At 36.7% G+C, this 13,871-nt stretch overlaps 1 protein-coding gene across 1 annotated transcript in view; it reads left to right on the top strand.

Annotated features, from left to right (window-relative positions):
- Window positions 1-13,871, top strand: part of SKAP2 (src kinase associated phosphoprotein 2) — a 117,855-nt gene that overhangs the window by 87,953 nt on the left and 16,031 nt on the right. The window contains exon 10 of the mRNA XM_057365488.1: window positions 11,593-11,661. Within this exon, the coding sequence (XP_057221471.1) occupies window positions 11,593-11,661 (69 nt within the window). The remainder of the gene's footprint in view (window positions 1-11,592; window positions 11,662-13,871) is intronic.

The following is a 13,871-nucleotide window of genomic DNA, read 5'->3' as shown; positions in this document are numbered from 1 at the left end:
AAAATCAAACAAAGTAATTTTATTTCTATCATAGTKYTTTCAGTATTGACCCTGACAGCTGGCTTCATGTTAAATGTGAACAAAGCTTTGTTATGCATGCATGTCTTCAATGGGTTTTGGGCCCCAAATACATTATTATAAAAGCAAAGCTTTCTACGGTGGCACTGTTTTTATCTTATTGAGAAGSAGTGCAATACACCTAATGCAAAGCATTCAGAAGAAATGTCTTGTTATGAGAGATACTTCATTAACCATGAATTTGAGGAATTGCTGCAGTTTAGCAAGTTAAAAGGAAAATATCAATTTTATTATGTATATTTATGAAAATATAAATAAATATCGGGCCTGTTCTACTGCTTGGGTATAAATGTGGTAAATACTATATAGATAGATCAAAGAAYCTTAATTTTTTTGTATTTGTGATGAATGACTGCATATCAGGCTATTAAAACCATTAGATAGAGTTTTTTGAGAAACGAGCAACCAGAGGTTATATGGTGCCTCAGGCTATCGCTTCTCAACTTTTCTGGTTTCCACAAGGTAGCTATTAAAGAACCATAATTTGTACAACTGAATTCTCAAATAAGACCTAGCAAGGTGGGCTTTAAAGCCTGAATTAATCATTCTGTTGCTATAGATTCAAATCTCTGATTTGAATTTTTTCAGCCTTAAGAAATGCATCAGCATAAATCCTTCTGTATATGTSTTTTCCTTTCAGTTTGCTACTCACTTTTCTTCCCACTCTCCTTAAAATGGAGGAATTAGCCAAACAAAACATTACCAATTAACCAGAGCTTCATGAGCTTTTCTGGCTGTTTGCATGTATATCTGATTTGTTTGTATGTTTGCAATAGATGCCGTGTTTAGTTTACACATAAATAATGAAGGTAACACAGGGCTGCTTGTTTCCTTGTCTTGGCTGCTGCTTCCTGGGCTGGGTACAAGTTTTTGAAAGAAGCARGATGGTTCCTCCTGGGAAAGGAAAGTAGTCAGCAGGGTCCAGTTCCTAGACCATACAGTGGACCAGGCAGAGAGGGTAAGATGCAGCAATCTGCTGTGCCCTAGAGTAGAGAGGGATGCTCTRGGGAAAAGCAGGCACACGGATAAGCTTCAGCAGCAAAGGGGAGAATCTTTTCTTAAGATGCCAGAAGAGACTGAGGAAAGTTTTTTGSCACATCACTGAGATCTGTATTATAAAGCAGGATAGCAGGACAGTCTTCTTATCCAGAGAGTGGATGGTTGTCACAGTGGGTATTTTATTTCAGTCCTTTTTTATTTTTAATCTAATTTTTCCTAGAAGATCTTATTGCCTCCACCTAAAGACTCGAGTTTGTGTTTTAATGAAAACTAGTTTAGGATCTCTGGAACTYAAAATATCCTTAAAGATGTTTCAGTACTTCCATCTTTGGGTTATGGAAGTGTTCTGTCTTAGCAGGCTGTAACAATTATTCTGTCCTTGAATCTTAACATAAAACTGTGAATGAAAGGAAGGAATTGCACTTGYAAAACAAAGCATTATCTACCGGAAAGCCTGTGGATCCTAGCATGAGGGTCGTGCTTCCGTTGTTCCAAAATRTACTAACTGAATTTATCTTGTTTGCATACCACTCTCAAATTTTATTTCCTTAAATATTAAGAATAGATATTAGGAAGAAAGAGTTTGCTGTGAGGATGGTGAGGCACTGGAACAGGTTGTCCAGAGAAGTTGTAGATGCCCCACATCACTGGAAGTGTTTTAGGCTGGGTTATGTGGAGCTTTGAGGAACCTGATCCAGTGGAAGCTGTCCCTGYCCATGGCAGGGGGTTTGGAATGAGRTGACATTGAAGTTACTCTCAACCTGAATGATTGTRTGATTCTGTGATAAAAAGTGGCACATTCCTATTAGTAGATGTTGAACTGCAATTTCAGATGATTCAATAAACAAAACTTCAGCATGGATATGATTTTGTTATAACTTCCATACAAGTCATAAAGCSTAGCTCCTGGGTAAACTGCCTAGCTCAGTACAAGTAGTGCTCTGCCAGTACAATTGGGACTGTGTTGTGGCTCTGGCATGTGAGCTCAGTAATCCAAAAGCACTGGCTCTGAGTGAATTYTGATAGGACGGGGCTCTAGAAGCCCTGGGTTCTTTTGAGGTACAACTGCATGCTAATCCCATACTGGCCTGGGGAGCTGCCTGGGGAGCAGTTGTCATCTCCTGCTTATGAACTACTGCCATATCCCAGTGTCCTGCTTCTCTCTGAGGTTCATTGTGGTATGTGGCATGTAGGCTAACTAGATCTGACATCCAGAGTGGCAGATCCCAATATAAACCTAATGTATGAGAATCAAGGAATGGGATAGTGTTTGTAGAAATTAATATGGGAAGGTTATCCAAAGTATCGTAAATAGTCTGCATTGCAGCTATAATTTTCTGCATCTTTCTCATTTAATCTGATATTAGTGAATCACAGCAAGAATATTTTTGCTCTATTTTGTCATTTCAGTTGGAGAAAGGATTTAGCATAGTTGACAAAATTTYATTTAAAGGCCTAGGCCACAAACAGTGCAAAGTGGCAGTAGTGTGGGTTTGTTACTTTTAATGAAAATATCTAAAGGGTCAGAACTGTTGAATTTTTTTTTGTCWATGTGTAGTTAATGATCAACACAGGGAATACAAAAATGTCTTGGTATAACATTTTTAAAGGAGTTACAGGAGAAGCATCTGGGAGCCAGACTTTTGTGGAAACATGCCAACAACTGTATTGTATTTCCTTTCACTGAAGTGAGCTATGCCTTGTCTTTTGTCCCTTTTTTGAGTAAGYTCAGGAATCATACTATAAATTTGAATACATTAACCCTGGAGATTATTATAGGATATTATATGGTTTAAGCAAGATGCTTTCTTTATGAATTCTCTGTATGTAAATATTATGTCAAGTCCCATTTGTCACAATTAAGGATATGTAGTTTTCAGAAATGGCTTTTAAATTTAAGACTTGCTGCTGATCAATGATCATGAGAAACTTTACTTGACATTTACAGACTTTCTATCATATAAATTTTAGCTTGAGAAATATAACTGCTGTACATGRTTGTCAAATAACACTGTAGTACAGTTATACAGTATAGATTAGTTAATTGAATATTTGATTGCTAAATGTATTTACATTGGGGACTATTTATATTTTCTATGTAGATTTTAATAGCCACCACATTTATTTTAGCAAAACATTTTAATAATAAGGTTTATAAAATGTCATGTTGAACACTTAAACTATTTACATAGCTAAAAGCTATTACAGGTTGAGAGAACAAACAAATCTATTTTAGTTACAGTGAATTAATATAAATCTTTATTATGTTTATAAGAATATACTTATGTACATGCCACATGTATTTAGGCCAGCAATACCTAGCACAGACTCCTAYGAACCTACAATAGAACCATGGAATAAACTTTAAAATTATTTGTTTTGTCCCTTTGAGAAACTTAATTTTCATTCTGTCCAATAATTGCAACTATTTTTATTTTTAGGATGAGGGGGAACAGAGAAGGGAGCATTTTTTGTTTATCAGCTGAATAATTAGATGAGCATGTAGAAGCATTGAACCCCAAAARCTTTGCTTTACATTGTTAAGACCTGTTAAGGGTAGTATCATAAAAGATTTGATTCTTTCTTTAAACATTTAAGTATGGATTTAGGTAGGMTATCTATTGCCTCAATTTTGTATGCCAAAATTGAGGCTTTAGGAACAATTTTAGATGTGGAGCCAAAATTGTGCTTTTGTTGAAATTACACATGAAACTTTATCTTCTGAGATGTTTCTGTTCAGGTGTGGAARTAATTATCTAATATCTTGATCAAAAAATAAAGGTAACATTTTAAAAAATACCTAATAAAACTAAGGAAATTTGCAATGAGTTGGCTTTTGAAGTAACTTATGAAATTTTCACCTTCTTTGATGGCCCATCAAATTATTTTTTKATTTCTGAGTTTAATATATTCTGACCAGTTCACTCAGCATATAGGATTAAACAAGATAATTGATTTCTGACAAAAAAAAATCCCCAAAATAGTGCCTCTATTTGTAAATAGAAAGTGTCTGTGGATTTGAAAATGGGAAATCAATGAATGAGTTTCTGGAAGTGGATCTCTGTAATTTCTTTTATTCTTCATTATMATCATTGTGTGCATATCCACAATGAACTTGCTTGTGATGACCTTTATCTTTTCTCTTGAGAAGAATTATTATTATCAGGTCTTTCTTCATAAGGAAATAAAAAGGTCAGTGCAAAACCCATCCCTGATTTCTATGCAGTACAAATTGCTCTTTGGCATATTTGTACTGAATTTTATTAATAATAATTAGATAATTTTGTCAAATTTTAATATTCCAAAATAAGGTATTCTAGATGGTCTTCCCAGTAGGTACTCCTGCTTTTTCTGCCTTTTTTCTACCTCCTCTCCTTGCAAGCTTGCTATTGATACAACTGAGATTTGACATGCTTCTCTTCCTCCTAGTTCTGTCAGACTAGCAATATTTTTCCTTCTTTAGCTTCGAATTGACAAACGCTTAATTTTTTGTATTTATTTTATAAAAAATTTTAAAAAGAGAATGTGGAGTATGTAAAAAATTGTGTTTGGTTCGGTTTGGTTTCAATCAGAGATTTTAGATTATTCGTTGTTTGGAAGACTAGTGCAAGGAACTGGCCAACTAAGCTGAATTGAGCTGTCACTCAAAACATGACTGAAGATTGCTTTATTTGCAAGGAGAGCTCCAAGCAGGAAGCCGAGTTCATGAAATCTTAATACRTTCATAACTAAAACCAGGAGTTGCCTACCTCTGTGAATTGTTCAGTTGTCCTATTGAATGTATTCTGTTTGGTMATTCAAGTGACAGAATATTTTTCCTCTCATTTTGATAGTTTTTTCTTAAAACCTACAGGGCCTCATGAAGCCTTGGAAACAGCAGTTTTCATACTAACAACTATTATGTTTGATAAATATACAAAATTGTGGGGTCTGAATAGGATATTGACTGTGACTTCAGAATGGGTCAAAGGCAGGCAAGCAAAGGTACTGGGGAAAGGAAAGAAAGAKGAAAGGTGTTAATGTATATTCAGGTCTCAGCAAGTAGAAAATCTGCTAACCCTTTCTGTGAGGATGATGAGATAATTTTCCCGAGGTCTTCTCAATAGGAGGCAGTGCTTCACATTTAGCTGAGATGGCTTATTTAGTTATTCAGATTGCTCAGACAACTGGGAGTAACAGTGGTACACAGTAGCACGTTTCAAAGATACAAGGAGTGCAACTGAGGGGAAAAAAAAGTGCAGGATTTCTCAAGGAATACAGGAAATCTCACATCTGGAGACTTGGCAAGATATGGGCAAACCTGAGTAATTTGAGCTAATYCTGTTTTAGAAAGTCATTAGCTTCAGCTGTCTCATACATGAGCTATTAAAATGCACAGGCCCTTTTAAAGTGCTGCTGAACAGTTTAGTGTACAGTAACAAAAGAGGACCAATGCTATTTCYTAGAAACCTGATCTAACTTTCTGAGTTAGAATAGGGTGTTAGACGGAGCAATTTCCACAGGTCCCATCTCTCCCAAAGAGAGTTTATTCTTATTTTTCACTTTGTAAAGCCAGTGCTGCTTATTCAAAGTCATTGGAAAGTCATCAATTAATATTTGTTAATATTAATAGCAGACTTCTGTTACTGGCTACTGGTTGGGCAGGGTGGTGTGTACATTTAATCTCATATTAGAACTTAGATAGTGGTGGTTTTCAAAGAGCTGGKTAAAACTTGTGCAAAAGTGTTAGTTGGAAGTCCCATCCAGTTTAGCTGGTGGTATATGTGAATGAAATCTTTTGCCTCCATCCTGGAATTGGACTTGGATCRCATGTGGCAGAAGAAATTTGGGTTAGGAATTGTCATGGGTTGTATTCAACAGAAACTGAAGCATCTCAGTTTGTATGTTATTTAAATGTATATTTATATTGTTCATAACCCGGAGATCTCCTTCTGTATTGTCTGGGAATGCAATTGTGTATTGACTGTTTCCCATCATTTTTCTGAATGCAGTGATGATCATCTAGTCAAATGTAACTTCTGCTTCTGCTGACATGCGTTGATGTCATCTTGTCTGCARCCCCAGTGTTTAGCCTGGTCAGGTGACCTGTTTCTATCACTATCTCCTCTGCTTGTGTTGTGGAAATAGGTTTTTTTTTTTTTTTTCACTCAGGTTTACCATGTAGGACTGTACCTTTTTGTTGTTTGAGCTGTGGGGTGGTAACTAGGTGACCCATAGAAGTAACAATAAAATACCTCTCTTCTGTCATGATAAGAAATTCTTACTCTTATAATCTCTTCTCTAGCAACTTGTTTCTTGTTTCTCTCACTRTCCTGGAGGCATTTTCATTTTCAAACCATGCACTGTTGTACAGTCAGATGGAGCTTCAATAAAACAAGAGTCTGTGTCCCCCTCTCTGCTGCCCCCAAGAACTCACCCCATGCTTAGACAATAGCACCTTCAGCAGCCTTTTCCAAACTGTTTCTGTTGTTTACAGAGTACACCAGGCTGCTAATAGGAATGCAAGGTGAAATGTGAGGGTGAGGTGAAATGTCAAGAAGCCGTGTGTAAATCTTCCAGTAATCAGCCATGTCCAAGAGGAGCTGGGGGAAAGGGACAGATCTCTGGGAATATTGAAAGATTATCAAAGTTAGAGTTTTGCTAATTAAATTTGAAGATCTCTTTGTACAGAGATATCACTCTCATATATAATGAGTGGATGTGGAGTCTAAAAGAAGGTAYCAGAAATGAAAATCCCTGCCATTATAAAAACACACACCAAGCCAAGTCAGCCTACTGGATTTTCTATCAAGCTGCTCAGGTTAAAACCCTCTAAGAGTTTGGGTGGAGTGTACAGACTTGTACAGGTGTGTATACGATGAGCATACAGAGGATCCCATCCCCAAGGCTGGGGAGCACTGGCCTCAGAATTGTTGGCCCTGCATAAAGCAGARCATTAATACTTATTCCTCTGACCCCAGATGGTCACTAGCCCTCACCACAAATGCTAGCAGAAGGTGTCAGTTTGGCCAAATTATATAAACAACCTTCTTCTTAAATTTTGTGAATTTATTGCTCCTTCTCTGGAAGTATTAAATGTTTCTCTAAAAAAATACTCTTGTTTTTTAAAAAGCCAGTTTTTGCTAATTTTTAAAACAATTATGTAGCTGGGTTGATTTATGTTTCTTATTAGAGTAATAATCCATCTGTTATGGAGGTGAGTCAATTAATAAAGTTATAAATTTGGGAGAGAAAATGTCTTGACTCTTTCCCCTGGTAAGCATTTATGTGGGTTTGAAAATGCTTKTTTCCATTTGTGCAGAATCATTATTTGGTAGCAAACAAAACAGTGGGAAGGAGTAATACCATTGATGTTAACATCCCATTATTTCTTTTTCTTGGGCAAAACAGTGTAGACCTGTGATATGCAGTGTCAGCAGAGTTCATGTTTTTTCCATGCATCTGTCCTCCCTGCCAAGTACAATAGTAAAGACACTGCGTGGTTTTTTAAACTGATTATTTAATAAGCCAAGTGTTTTTGTGGGGGGTCCATCTTGCAAGACCCGTTTGTATGTTTATAACCTTCTGACACTACAGTGAGATTTCAAATGAAGAGACATGAATGTRCATTACAAGTGTGTGATTGCTTGTATCATTATGAAACAGATGAAAAATTAGTTCACTGCAGTAGTTTTTATCTGAACTGATCAAAACATCTTCCAGTGATTTTGCTAACAATATGTGATTGGAATAATAACTTCACTTGTTGTGCTCCATGCTGCAGCCGAGAGGCATGTAAATACAAGCTGCTTATTTGCAAGAAGCTTCCAGATTTGCAATATGATTGCTATGGAAACCACACAATGAAAAGCTTATAACCATCTGTGTGGTTTGGTAGATTTTGCTGCATAGCTGAGCTGGTTTTGTTTACTGTAATCAAAGCATTGAATAGAATATATTAACTCACAAACTGGGATTATTCAAGGTGTAAACTAGTATTGTGCAATGACAATGTGTCAGAAACTAGAAGACAATAGAATACCAAATTATAATGACATTAAATTAGAGTCTAATGTAAAAAGATGGTTAGGTGACATGCTGGTAGAGGAAACTGCTAAATTTATGCATATTTATCATGGAGATATCACATTCCATTGGAGGAATGCRCTGTTCAAGCCAAACTCTTATCCGTCTTATATTCAAGTAGTCCAATCTTTTTTACTTTCTCCTTTTAAGAAAAAGAAATTGGAAGAAAAAAATTAATAGATTTATGTAAAAAAATCTCAGCAAGTATAGAATTCATTGTTCACTTTTAAAATTTTATGGATGATAGAATCATATATGATTGGGTGGTTATTTTTCTGTTTTTTCTTCAGACTAGAAATTGGATAAGTAGATTATTTTTAACAACTTTCATGGACTAACTGAAAAAAACTTCAACAGATATAGTTGATTCCTTATTACATTGTCCACAAGAATTTTGTCAGTTGTTTTGCTATTAAGGTCTCTAGGTATCAGCATGGTATGGAACACATATGTATATCAGGGGTTCTTAGGATCTACTGCTCTGGAAGAGTTCATCAGTTTGATTAGTGTAGATAAGTCTCATTTTCACATAGTGAGAAGGTGGAAAGGAGTATTTTCTCACTGCAAGGGCAGTGATGATGAGAAGATGTACAGAGGAAAAACTGGAACAGATTATTTTAAAGGTATGCATGACTCATTATACACAGTATCTTAAAAAAACCAGAAGGACTTCTACTGTATTTTTGAATTTATTTTTTCATCTTTTGACTCTATGCCATGTTTCAACACAAACTTCAGCATGTTGCATCAGACTGCAGGTGTAATTCCTGAGGTAATCGAGGCTGCTGTGTTTGAAGTATACTGCCTGCACATAGTTACTGCCTCAGGCATAATACCTGAAAACACGAGTAAGAACCACACGTACTTTTTTACTACCCTAAGCAAGCCTACGAGAACTGCTCCACTATGAGCATGATTGCATTAGCAAGTAGTGTGGGCCTTTTGCAACACAGCTTTGTGCCAAGGACCTGATATTTGTTGTGCATGTTCTGGAGGTTTCCTATGGAGTCACTTCAGCCTGGTACCATGGCCTAATGCCCCTTAGCAGCTGGACCACGTCCAGGGTGCTTCTGGAGTGCCTTTTCCTGTCTAATTGGACCTGAAACTTTGTCCTCTCTGTGACAACCCTGTAGTGTAAAGCGAATTGGGATTAGTAGAGATGGTTGAGATCCAAAGCAGGATGCAAATATGGACAGTTTTTGCATGAATCTGGCACTTTTTTGAATTCAAAGAGCTTTGATTCAGACWTTTTGAGATCTTCAGATGTGGATCTGGTGAACTCTTGTTTCTAGGAAATAAATTTTTCAGGGGACTGCATRTATTCTAAACTTTTTTCCATGAAATTACTATGCAATCTACATGTATTCAGCTGTAACTTTTGAAAAAATCTCTTCAGACCTCTGCTGGTGTTTTACTTTAGTTGAAATACCCTCTGCTGGAGTCAGTCCTCATTTTGAGCTAGYCTGATGACCATGAAAAATGATAGAGTTAAAATCCGTAGGACATTCAGCACAAMGACTGATTTAGGTCCAGACAATCAGTAACATGTAATATCAGCACCTATTTAATCAAAGAAGTATATGATACAGTGTGTGTTGGATGAAGGTGGGTTCTGGGAAAAGGGAGAAATTCTAGAAAATGTGACTGATACTGGGATACTACTCCCTGTGAGGGGTGTAACTGTGGTAGAGAACCCACAGAATTGCAGTGCCTCCTAGTGCTCTGAACAGCATTTAGGGATGTGATTTTGCCATTTATGCTCCARTTGTGAGTTCTTAAAATAAGCAAATGAGCGTTCTTGGAAATATGTGACAACTGTTAATGCCAAGTAGGGGAGTACATTTGAACATCTGAATTCAGTACATAGTTCAGTGTTTTGTGTTTATTGCAGCTTCAGATTTCTCCTGTTCTATTCTTGGAGTTGTTTTTTTTCTGTTCTTTCCCCCCCTATGGCTAAAAAATAGTTTATATTCATCATGACCAGATTTTTGACTACTCAAGATTCAGAGAACAAAAAATCTTGCTGGCTTAATAGGGTATCATTTCAAAGCTTTTTGTAGAGTGAATCTTCTGATGTAATTGTAATGTTTGTAGGACTGTGTGTAGAGGTTAGCAGCAATTATGCATACTCATTTCAACAGGTCTACTCTTGTGCTTTAAACATCTGCTTTAATGTTTGCAGGAACAGTCTTGTGGATAGATTAAATTTTTACAAGGCTAAAATTCCTTTGAACTGTTGATATAAAATTCACTCTTTGTCAAAATAAACAGGCAATTACATAGAAGTTGCATAATGAGGAACATTTTAAAAGTTGTGAGTTCTTTATCTGTTGTCTATCATTAATAAAATACCAAAATTAGTTGCTGAAATATGTATCTTAAAAAGAAACTTGACTATCTGTATAAGATGTGATGAGTAGCAAAGCCAGATAGTTTAAATGTATTAAAATTCCAATTCTTGTTTGAGAAGTGGGTTTATATATATACTATTTCCTCATTCAGTACAGCAGCCTTGTCAGTTTTGATATACTGTAAATGCCAAGATAAATTTGTTTCTACTTCCTTATGAACTTGAAGACAGAATACAGCTAAAAGCCTCATAGTTTGTTCCCTTTTTTTACCTCATCAACAGAATTGTTGACTGTGGAATGTGAGGAGTGGATCTGGTGTCCCTGTGCTGAGTGGAGTGTGGATTTGCAAGTGAAGGTCTGGCCATGACAGGGTTGCACGTCTGTGCCGGACGGGGAGTGTGGAGCACATCTTTTGAAATTGCCTGTGGGGATTTCAGAGTGTTCCAAGCCTGCTAGCCAGAAAACATGCTTTGGAGCTGATCACTGCCAAGTTTTCTCTTTCTTGTCTCCTAAACTTGCACCAAGTCATTTGATAGAGTCTGGCTTGCTTAAAACTGTGCTTAGGCACAGGGCAGGAGCAGTGAAGGGCATGGCATCTGCAGTGGCTGTGTTTCCGTCACGCAGGTGTTGAGTTGCTGTCTCTGTAGGACAGTGTTAAACATAAGATGTCCTCTGCTTTTGTTGCATACTGCTCTCTACAGCTCAGTGGGCTGGGAATGGTTTTTCAAACCTTGGTTTCCTTTTCTTTATCCTTTTCTGGCAAGAAATGTACATAGCAGAAGAGGACCCTCATTCTAACTATCTCATAATGATTGAAAATCAGCAGAACTGCAGATCTATATGACTGCATTCAGACCAGAATGAAAAGGGAAACAGATGTTCACAACTGAGTTTTTGAAAGAAAGCTCTTGGAGTGTTTGGATAGGTGGGGGAAACCACAGAAATAACAATGTTTCAACTTTTGTGTAAGTGCAAAATAGTAAACAAGGCTTACAATCTGGAAACATAGAGTGTGTCTTTCAGACTGATGTGGGCTGTAATTCCTGTCAGCTGAGGTGTCCTTTCAGAATTTCATTTGCAGGTTTTTTTATTTTTGCAGAAGAACGTCTTTSTTCAAATTCTGAAGTGCCAAGCGAAGAGAGCCAGGAGCAAGTTACCACTGTTTCAGGTAATTAAAACCTTTCCTCTTTATTTTGTACATGCACTTTCTTTTTACATTTATTTTCTTGTCTCTTCCATTTGCTCTTTTAAAATAATGTTTTTATAGCTCTGTAAGGCTGTCTTTTTTACCTGGGTATGTGATGGCTGCAAAACTGCTTAAGCACCACTTAGGATGCATGAAAACCACTTGAGAAGGATTTATAAAGTAAGCCAATTTATACAAGGTATTCCTTCCTGAATTACTTTGTAATGACTCAATTAGCTTTCATTTCTGCACAAAGGAGATTTAGTTGCATAAATTAGCTTATCATCATTGAGGAAGTGTCACTGCTAAAGGACAGTTTATAGATACAACATGCAGTTGCTGTCAAACCTATAAGAATGTAATATAGACATCTGTGTATACTTTGTGCTTGAGCAGAACAGACTTCTGCCATTCAGAGACTAACAGGGGACAACAAGTTGCCCAAGGGACTGGCAATGTAGACGTCTCTGAAAAGGTCAACTTGACACAGGCTCTGACAATCGACCCAAAGCTCTGTCTTCTTTGATAAAAATCAGATAAACTTAAGACCACTAATTGATCTGCAGCCTGTTTAAATGTTGGCCATGCATATCTTCATTGCATATGATTACCAGAGRAAGCAAATGAATCGGGTAAGAAATGCCAGAGTCCAGTGACAGCAGCATAAAAATTGGAAAAGGACACAAATGCCCAGAAAAGCTGTGAAGGATATTCTCTCAGCTTTAGCTTGGCAAACTGCCCTTGTGCTAATTATCTCTTGGACTGGAAAAATAACTGCATACACCATGTAAAGTCACATTGCCAGACAACTTTTCTTGATAGAAAGGTATTTCCAGTTATGCTTCAAAACAATATATTTTTGTGCTTCAAGGGCACAGACCTTTAGATAAACTGTTGGTGATTTGACAGAGCAAGTAGAGAAGACTCACTTCTTATCAGACCTTACACCTTTCTGAGATCTGCTGCATTGTAACTGTGACCTGCACTGACATGCAATCTGACTCTCCTTCCCCCATGGTACATAATACACATAATTCTTTCAGGGCTGTCAAGGAAGGGGTGGGCAAGAAGAGTTCCTTTAGGAAGTAGCTCTGCAGTGCTCTTCCTGTTGCAACATGTGGAGAGGAAACAGAGGCCTGATTTCCTGACCCATACAGGAAAGCAGGAACAGGTTGCTGTGAGGAGTTTTGGGTTGCTTTTCTTGGAAAGGAAACAAGAGGCAAGCCATCAGATGCTGTTAGCATTGTGCTGTGCTAAAAACATGTGTAAAACAACATGAGTCATTACAGCCTTAATATTTAGTACTCATTTAGACATTACTGTAATTATAAGAGTGTGTTGTCATAATGGAGCGTGGGGTCAATCCAATTATAAAGTTGCCAGCAGCATTGTTTTTTTTTTCACTAATGTACCTTTCTGAAGTTCTAATTGGTCATACTTTTAAGAAATCAAAACATTAGTACCTGCATTTTTGAAAAAAAAAAATTAATTGCTATGAGAACAGCCTTATCAGTCTTATTACTATTTGTGTAATGTCATTGAAAATACCATAGCAGTTCCTCCCAGATGTCAGGTYCATTTCAAGCAATCGTTTTCATGATCTGATCTTATATAGTTCACTATTTAACACTGGAAATTTGTTTGACTTTTAAGGCTGAGATGGCATGAATATTTCTGATAGGCATCACATCATAAATACCTGACATGAATTGAGGATATTTTATGATTTTCTACACAAACAGTGCATRCATTCTTAAGTTTAATTTATTGCCTAGCTTTACTAAACCTGAACTCACAGAAAATATTCTGCAAATTGYCTGTGAGCTGAACCTGACTAAGTGCAAAAAAAAATTTATTTTTTCCCCTACTCTTTCCTTGCCCTAATGTATTTCTACTTCAATAAACTTTCAGACTTGAGTTCTTTTTATTCTGTTCTTGGTGCTGACTCTTGCTGCTGGATAGCTTTACATTAATTGCTAGTGACCTAATTATTTAAAAATACGTGAGCATTGAAGAGTTTCATTTATATAATGTGGCTTTCAGGGTCTTTTTTTGTTATGACTATCTACCCACTATCATTTCCACAATCACTATTTCAATAAGTGTCATGTTTTCTGTTTTACCAGTGTGAATATGTTGGTTTTAGGATAACTAAGGAACAGTAGGAGAAGGAAAGTGAGAAAGATTAAATT

Source organism: Malurus melanocephalus, unplaced genomic scaffold, assembly GCF_030028575.1.
Source record: "Malurus melanocephalus ecotype Western Australia unplaced genomic scaffold, MMel_1.1 scaffold_53, whole genome shotgun sequence".
Classification (NCBI taxonomy): Eukaryota; Metazoa; Chordata; class Aves; order Passeriformes; family Maluridae; genus Malurus; species Malurus melanocephalus.
This window is presented reverse-complemented; position numbering and strand designations above follow the sequence as displayed.